Source organism: Podarcis erhardii (genome assembly GCF_964252035.2).
Source record: "Podarcis erhardii genome assembly, chromosome: 1".
NCBI classification, from domain to species: domain Eukaryota; kingdom Metazoa; phylum Chordata; class Lepidosauria; order Squamata; family Lacertidae; genus Podarcis; species Podarcis erhardii.
The window spans coordinates 121,840,836-121,849,874 of NC_138497.1; the positions used below are offsets into that span (position 1 = coordinate 121,840,836).

Consider the following 9,039-nt stretch of genomic DNA (forward strand, 5'->3'; position numbering starts at 1 on the left):
GTGTACGCTGTAAACTAAAACCACAGATTAAATGACACAGATGAAAGTGGTCGAGTAGGCACATAGTGAGTAGGTCTATTAGTAATCTGATCTGAAAACTAAATACTGTTGTTGTTGTTTAGTTGTTTAGTCACGTCCAACTCTTCGTGACCCCATGGACCAGAGCACGCCAGGCACTCCTGTCTTCCACTGCCTCCCGCAGTTTGGTCAAACTCATGCTGGTAGCTTTGAGAACACTGTCCAACCATCTCATCCTGTTGTCCCCTTCTCCTTGTGCCCTCCATCTTTCCCAGCATCAGGGTCTTTTCCAGGGAGTCTTCTCTTCTCATGAGGTGGCCAAAGTATTGGAGCCTCAGCTTCAGGATCTGTCCTTCCAGTGAGCACTCAGGGCTGATTTCCTTCAGAATGGATAGGTTTGATCTTCTACTATACTAAATATATTTGCTTTACTGGGGAGGGGGAATACTTTGGGTTTTCTGATTGCTCAGGGGTCAGCAGAACTAGCTTAAAGGACATGGTGCTACTGTCAGATTTGGGTGTTGATTATAACATTGCTGTCCTTATAGTTCCTATCTCTTATTACCCTGTGGCTTATAGCATTCATCGGTTTCCCCCGATATGGTGCCTTCCAGTTGTTCTGAAGTACAACTCTCATCATCCCAAGCCAGCGCAGCCTTGGGGATACAGCTAATAGCTGAATTATTTCCCCTTTTTCCATGCCCAGAGTATTCACACCATTTCCCCCTGAAAGGTCTGTGGTACATTCAGTGCTTGTCTTGGGGTGGGGACACAAATCATGAGCCACCTTTCATATTCTGTTCACAGTTCCTTAATAATAATCCTTTCTTAACTGCAGAGAGACCTGCTTTCCTAGCAATTTTCCACCAGTCCTCCCTGGATGCTACTAAGAATTTTGAAAGCAGAAGCAGCTTTCAAGTTCATGTTTGTTGCCTGATAAACACAGGACACAGCTATATTTTTGAGTTATAAAACTGAGCAGCTGTGCTGGATTTGAATAGTCCCTACAGATTTAAAACCACTGACCATCGTGTCTAGATGAGCTGCCTTAAATCAATCACCGAGGCTGCTGATTTTTTTGACCATAGCAGGATATGTACATCCCCCTTCCCGTAGGAGAGCCAATCATCACATGTGCAATTTTATTGTTGCCCACGTTTAAAACCCCTCCCCATAAAATGTCTCTGTCCCAAAGCGTTTCCTCAGTAAGGATTGATTGCCAGGTTTGTTGTTGGCGCTAAATGGTTTTCGCAGTCCCTCCGTGAGGTTCTTATTTCTTCTGCAGAGTCTGCGCAAGTCGTTAAACTGACGTCTTCGTATCATAAAAAAAAACTTTAATTAATATGTTCAAATGCTGAACCCCAAATGAGCTGCCAGAGAAATGTGAACCACAGAAATGTGGGAAAGAGACTGAAACCATCCAATAGATATTTAATTACCCAACGTTAATTGTGAAGGCCATAAGGGATTAGGTGCCTCAGGCATGAGAGAAGTTCCAATTACTACTTCATTTTAAAATGTGCACATTTAGAAGGAAACATTTTTTACCTCAAAGGCGGATATACTTGTATTGTTTTTGGGGACCTATGTGGTTGTTCCATTTCTTACTGATTTTTAGTATTGTACGTTCATCATATTATTTTTCCCCCTTTAGATAATTATTTCTTTTCTTCTTCTTCTTTGAAATCATTTTTATTGGTTTTACAAATACATTGGTATCTCGAGTTAAGAACTTAATTCGTTCTGTAGGTCCGTTCTTAACCCGAAACTGTTCTTAACCTGAAGCACCACTGTGCCGTCGCTTCACGATTTCTGTTCTCATCCTGAAGCAAAGTTCTTAACCCGAGGTAATATTTCTGGGTTGGCGGAGTCTGTAACCTGAAGTGTATGTAACCTGAAGCGTATGTAACTCGAGGTACCACTGTACAAAGTTATAAACAGAAAATTGAGAAATATATGCATATAAAGAGATTCCTCTGAATCTCAGGATTTCCCCCCATCTCCTCCCTGGGGTCTCACTTTAAATATTAATAAGAAGAAAAATAAGAAGAATTTATTTATTTATTTATTTATTTATTTATTTAGTAAGTAAGTAAGTAAGCAAGCAAGTATTCTCCACCTATCTGGCTGGGTTTCCCCAGCCACTCTGGGGGGCTTTCAACAAAATATTAAAAATACAATAAAACACCAAACATTAAAAACTTCCCTAAACAGGGCTGCCTTCAGATGTCTTCTAAAAGTCAGATTGTTTATTGATTACTGCATACTCTTCCATACTCCAATTTTTATATCAGACCATATTATCCATGGTAATTATTACACTACAAATGAAATCAAAATCGTGCTGATGTTCCCATCTGCTCCTAAATAAATGTTCCCATCTGTTCCCATCTGTCTCCTAAATAATTCTTTTATAAAGTTTTAGTCCTCTTGGTTTCTGAGTTTTCCAGTCAGTTTTGCCATTTCGGCGTAGTCCATCAGTTTGGTTTGCCACTCCTCTCTGGTAGGGACTTTGTCTTCTTTCCATCTCTGGGCTAATTATTTCAAGTGTGTCACAATAAGAATTCAGTTTGCAGAACCGAGTTTATGTTACATTACAAGTATGGTGGGGCTCCGGCCAGGAATTTTGGATCCTCGTTCAGTTGTGAACGGAACTTAAGATTGGGGGGGGGGGCGAGAAACTGGAAGAAATTGAAATTGACAGATTCACTCATCCCTGCTTGAAGGTTAAGAATTTTCTGGTGGGATCAATATTGTGCTGCTGTTACAAATGTTTCATCTGCGCGAGCATATCAGCTTGTCAAATCCCCTTTCCCATGTGCTGCTCTGGAGTTTCTCCCAATCCCCCAGTACCAATTTTGGGGAGGTGTGGAGAGTGTGCAGAGCAGGGGGAAGCTCTCTTGCTCAAGTGCCTAGTACAGGGCTTCCGTAGATGAGGTTCTTTAGGTGAATCTTGCCCCCCACTCCCATATTCTAGCCCATGCGTATCCAGGTTTCTTTTATAAAATTTGCCAATTCTATCCTGCCCAAGACCCTGGAATGCTTCTGCAAGTCAGAGTACATATTGAGTTCACAACATAATGGTGGTCTAAATAGGTTGTCCTTGGTATGGTGACATACCAACTGATCCAGAATGTGGCAGCTAGACTGGCGATTGGGAGTGGCCGCCGAGACCATAAGACATTGGTCCTGAAAGACCTACATTGGCTCCCTGTACATTTCCGAGCACAATTCAAAGTGTTGGTGCTGACCTTTAAAGCCCTAAATGGCCTCAGCCCAGTATACCTGAAGGAGCGTCTCCACCCCCATCATTCTGCCTGGACACTGAGGTCCAGCTCCAAGGGCCTTCTGGCAGTTCCCTCACTGCAAGAATTGAGGTTACAGGGAACCAGGCAGAGGGCCTTCTCGGTAGTGCGCCCGCCCTGTGGAACACCCTCCCACCAAATGTCAAGGAAATAGAAAACTATCTATTGGAGTATGGAAGAATATGCAGTAATCAATAAACAATCTGACTTTTAGAAGAAGGCAGCCCTGTTTAGGGAAGTTTTTAGTGTTTGATCTTTTATCGTGTTTTTAATATTTTGTTGGGAGCAGCCCAGAGTGGCTGGGGAAACCCAGCCAGATTGGCAGGGTATAAATAAATTATTATTATTATTATTATTATTATTATTATTATTATTATTATTATTAGCTCCACCAGACATCCTGTTGATTCAGCATTCATCCCAATCTGTTTGCACAAATCATTCTGATTTTATTATGGGGCAGCTGCACAACAATGGGCATTTCTCTGCATTCCCCTGCAGGGTGTTTTTATGTCTTCTTTCTCCTCATTCATTTATCCCACAGTTTTCAGTGCATTTTCCCATCACTTTCTTAACTCCCACAAAGTCTAGGGTTTTTTTGTTTGTTTGTTTGTTTTTTAAGAAAAAGTGGGTTTGTTGCTCTAGGGCAATAAAGGACGTTAATCCACTTTAAAAGCACAAAAATAAGTTTCTGGTATGCACATGAATCCCTCCAGCAAAACATAGTGACTCTCTGGAAGCACCCTTTGATTTGGGTCTGGTTCGTTCTCTCTCTCTCTCTCTCTCTCTCTCTCTCAGAATCTGTATTAAAATGTCAAATTCTGACAAGTGGGGGAAAGCAGGTTAAGAACATTTTTATTAGTGCAACGTATTCTCTAGATTGAGTGCTGGAGCTTTCCAATTCAACATTGCCCGAGCTGCAGCTGAAGCCATTAAGGAGGTTTTGAAGCAGGAACTGGAGAGGATTGCTGGGGGATTATAAACGTCAATCAGGATGCCTTTACCTTTGTACTGACAAGGAGAAGTGATTTATCAGCTATGAGATCACTGTCACAGTCTCGGAGCTTTTCTTCTCCTCATACCCTTCACTTCGGGCAAGCACCAATTTGTTGATGTGCTATTTTGGCAGCTCTATTTCCTTTTGCCCCCGGGGTCCCAAAATTCCATTTGTGTGAATTTGGAACATACAAAATAGAAAGAGAGGATTGTTCCTTACAACGTTGCTCTGGAAGGGCTTTAAGAATATGCCAAGTTAAGGTGCACCTAGCTTCCAAAATACACAACTCTTGCCTTCTCTAAGATATGCACAGGAAGGAACTTATTATTTGTCTTACATTTTGTTCGCATCTGACCCCATTGTCCCTCATTTGCGTGTTCACACCCAGAGATCTCTCCCCTACATAAAAACACATTTGACTCAAATTTTAGTTTTGGTTTTTTGGCAGAATTTAGGCCACAACTTTATTGATTACAGAAAAGTGAGTGGTTGCATAGGCTCTGGTTTGACTAGCTCCCTGCACCCTTGCAGGTAGCGCTGACCCAGGGCACCAGCATAGGTCAGCCAAGGGTGAACACCTGAGGGAGGTGAAAAGCCCGGGAGCAGACTATGTTCACTCCCCAGATGCTCCCCTGGACTCAGGCATGGGCACCCTTGAGAGGGGGTTGACCAAACCAAGTTGAGACCCTGGATTCCTTTAACGGAATACCCTTCACATAGGGATGGCGAGACCGTTCTCCCATCCCTATCACATGAACCAGTGCCTATTTGCAACCTTACAAGTTGTGACGATCTGCTACGCAGCAGGCGAAACCCAAATGGCAACAGCCCATCAGCCAAGTGGGGAAATTCCTGCCGTGCCCGTGTCCCAATGACAGATGACACACAACGGCATAGCAAGGTCAATCGCAAAAATGCCCTAAAAGTAGGGAGAGGTGGGCGAGTGTTCCAATGCATGAGCAGAAAGAGGAAGCTCTGGCTCACATGCATAGGTATATATAGGTCCCTCAATCCGTTTAGACTGCTCCCCATTGGCCAGATTAAAGCCAGCAACGAGGGACCTACCAATCAGGTGGTGTGTCTGTCCAATATACCCACCCACAACCAGGAGGTCAGTCTCCAGGTCTCACAGCGACACGTCCCCTCTTTTAGAGAGGACACGATTTACCAGCATAGTCTTGATTTGCACATTCCTCGTTCGCCTTAAATAACCACCATGGAGTATTGACTTTGAAGGACATTTTCGGTGGTGCCCTTTGAAATCTTGAATCAGACGGTCAGAGGGTGCACTGCGCAATCCTATACAGGTTTATTAAGAGTTCATTCACACTGATTTTAATGGTACTTCCTTACCAGTAAGAGTGCACAGGATGGCACCCTTAAAATACCCTTACCCTTGGGATTAGTTTGGAATTGTTTTTCAAAGGGGAGCATGTGATACTGTAAGCAGCCCATCCATGTTCTGGAAGATTAATTGCTCATACCTTTAAAGAAGAGAAAATTGTGGGTTCTTTATTTCAGCCAAGAGGAACCTGGCAGGTAGATAAAAAGATTTAGTTCTATTTGTTACTGACAAATGAACAAAATCTATTTTTTGTACCAGCAGGTTAGAAAATATGACCTTCCCTTCTATAGTGTTTTCTTATGTGCTATTCCAGTCTTTAAAGAACCAATAAATCAGCCAAGAAGCACTGGATCAATTTACTGTCTGCTTCACTTTAAAACCAAGGTAAATCTGTCAATTCACTGGAACCACTCAGCATCTCTAAAACCTTTCCGATGTCTTTATCCTGTGGGTGCAGGAATGTTGGGAATTAGCAGAAAAAGCGAGCGTGGACCTTCTCAGTTACTTACCTTTTAGAACTGAGTGATGTAAAGCCATTCTATAGATTCCTTCCAGAATTTCAATAGAACTTTTTTTTCTAAAGGAATGTTCCAATCTATTTCTCAAAGTTAAGGAAACCAAAGTAACTTCTTTGGGCATTGAGTCAACCAGTTAACCTCAAATGAAGTCAGCTCAAACACACACACACACACAACGCTTATGTAGTTGGACAGACTTATTTTCACCTGAAGTGCAACTCAAGAGAGAACGGGTCTCTGTGCTTATGAGATCTTTCAGACTCTTTGATAGCACTGCGATTATGAAGAGTTGTTGTTGCAGCTGAAGGTTTCTGCTGGGAATTTAGGAAAATCCCCAAGAATGCTTTCAAAAAGTGGAGCCCAAGACTTATCACATTCTCAGCAAATGGCTTCATGACAAGCATTAACTCTAATAAGAAAGAAGATATTGTTAAAGACAAGGCTAAGGACAAGTGACCCCTCACATGACTTTCCCCTACATGACTTTCCCCTCAGAAAAATCAAGTACAGTGGTACCTTGGTTCTCAAGCTTAATCCGTTCTGGAAGTCTGTTCCAAAACCAAAGTGTTCTAAAACCAAGGCACGCTTTCCCATAGAAAGTAATGCAAAAGGGATTAATCCCTTCCAGACTTTTAAAAACAACACCTAAAACAGCAATTTAACATGAATTTTACTATCTAACAAGACCATTGATCCATAAAATGAAAGCAATAATCAATGTACTGTACTATAAAATAAATAAGGCAGTATTGTAGATGATAAAAATAAAAATATATTTTTTTCTTACCTGCACTGATAGTCATTGTTTGGATGGGGGTCTTTTATCCATTTCCGCAGTCACTCAGACAATCAGTTGGTAGCTGAACTGGGTTCCACACAGTCACAAAAACAAATTAACTGAAAATGCCTCAAAAACAAAAACGCAAAATAAATAGCAAAAACAAAAGTGCCAAACTTAATCCGCTCCGGAAGTCTGATTGACTTCCGAAATGTTTGAAAACCAAAAGGAAGCTTCTGATTGGTGCAGGTGTGGGAATGTTCAGGGATGCAGGAGAGTATATATTGTTTGATTATATCCTTTCCAATTTAGCAGAGTAACATTCCCCTTTATAAACTTGCACACCAGATGTGTTTGCTCAGGCTCACTAAAGTCTCTAAAATAAGTTACTTGGTAAATTCCCCTTTAGTCCCTCATAAAAGGAATAGATACGACACAGTCTTCTATAAAAGTATAAAAAGAGTTTACTCACTCACTCATTCTTTTCACAGATGGATCCCAGAAGGCAGACTTAAGTTACAAAAGTAATATACCTGGAAACTATCCAATAAGGAGACAGCTCCTTTTTCCTCTCTTGGCTGGAAGCCAAGAGAGCATCTTAGGCTAAGCAGATGTTGCTTCTTCGACGAATGTAGTCAAAGAGAGAGAGATGGCGGCTACTCCTATGTTTTTGTTACCTGCACAGGTGAGGCCACGCCCACCTCTGGCCACACGTAGAGGAAGTCTGTCCCAGCCTAGGAGGAAACAAGAAGTTCCAACTGGCTGGTCCAGACATCCCCTTTTTATCTCCACTCTAGGGATGTTGCACTTGTCTGCTCTGTGTTTCACATTCCACAGCAGGTGCCCCGGAAACAATAGCTGACAGCAGTATTGGATGTTCAGCTTCTGAAAAAGAATTGAAAACTAGAACACTTTCTTCTGGGTTTTCGGTGTTTGGGAACCAAGGTGTTTGAGTACCAAGGTATTTGAGAACCAAGGTACCACTGTTGTTGTTGTTTAGTTGTTTAGTTGTGTCTGACTCTTCGTGACCCCATGGACCAGAGCACGCCAGGCACTCCTGTCTTCCACTGCCTCCCAGAGTTTGGTCAAACTCACGTTCATAGCTTCGAGAACACTGTCCAACCATCTCGTCCTCTGTCGTCCCCTTCTCCTTGTGCCCTCAATCTTTTCCAGGGAGTCATCTCTTCTCACAAGGTGGCCAAAGTATTGGAGCCTCAGCTTCAGGATCTGTCCTTCCAGTGAGGAGGTACCACTGTAGTGAGCCACCATTACATAGTACAATATGCTTTTTCCAAGTAGCAGTGAGGTCACAAAGGATCAGAGTTTACAGTCAGGTGACTGGAATGCCATTCATGGGGAAAGGTAGAGACATTTCCCTGGCAATGTCAATGTAGAGTTATTTTGATCTCTGAGTGCAGCAGATTGTTGGGGGATATGTACTGTAATGTTTCCCGGAGTAAATGACTGGATAAGGATGAGTGGGTGAATATGGCCAAGGTGCTGTGGACAATTATAAAAACAAAAACACGAACAACCCAATAATCCCTCCCTCCCCAACACAATTTAAAAGGGCATCAGATGTCAATCAGCCAATGGCCTGGTTGAAGAGGATCGTTTGCCTGCTGCCTAAAAATATATAATGAAGGTGCCAGGCAAAGCTTCATGAGGAGAGCTTTCCACAATTGTGGAGTCACTGAAGAAAAGGCTCATTTTTGTGTTGCTACCCTCTGGACCTCTCATGGAGGAGGCACGCAAAGAAGGGCCTCAGAAGATGATCTCAGGGTCCAGGTAGGTTCATACTGAGAGAGGAGGTCCCTGAGGTACTGCAATCCTGATCTGTTTAAGCAAATAGTCTCATGGCATGTGCAGGGTTTCAGCTGAACTCAGCTTCTCAGTAACAAATCTTATCCCAGTGCTCATCCAGTGCTTGTCCCTGTTGGATGGCAAGCTGTATATGAGCCAGTTGAAGCTGAATTTGGCCAAGGCTGAAGTAATTATGGTCGGCATGTAACCAGGAGAAAATACCGGTATACACTTTAGACACCAGCCCTGACCTCTCTGACTGGAAGCTCTGGAGC

At 42.6% G+C, this 9,039-nt stretch overlaps 1 protein-coding gene and 1 long non-coding RNA gene across 2 annotated transcripts; both read right to left on the reverse strand.

The window, feature by feature from the left end:
- Positions 1 to 743: 743 nt before the first annotated feature.
- On the reverse strand, positions 744 to 4,452 carry LOC309335481. Its single transcript, XR_014153537.1, has 2 exons — positions 4,328 to 4,452; positions 744 to 1,330 (listed from the first exon to the last, which is right to left on the reverse strand). It is a non-coding gene; the product is annotated as an uncharacterized lncRNA (long non-coding RNA).
- A 1,288-nt stretch (positions 4,453 to 5,740) lies between these two features.
- Positions 5,741 to 7,877, reverse strand: LOC309335252 (uncharacterized protein; the record flags this gene model as incomplete). The annotated part of the gene is made up of 5 exons (XM_081850124.1): positions 7,434 to 7,877; positions 6,971 to 7,090; positions 6,700 to 6,828; positions 6,391 to 6,592; positions 5,741 to 5,804 (listed from the first exon to the last, which is right to left on the reverse strand). The coding sequence occupies exons 2-5, from the start codon at positions 6,984 to 6,986 to the stop codon at positions 5,741 to 5,743; spliced, it is 411 nt and encodes a 136-aa protein (XP_081706250.1). The 5' UTR covers positions 6,987 to 7,090; positions 7,434 to 7,877.
- Positions 7,878 to 9,039: the final 1,162 nt, after the last annotated feature.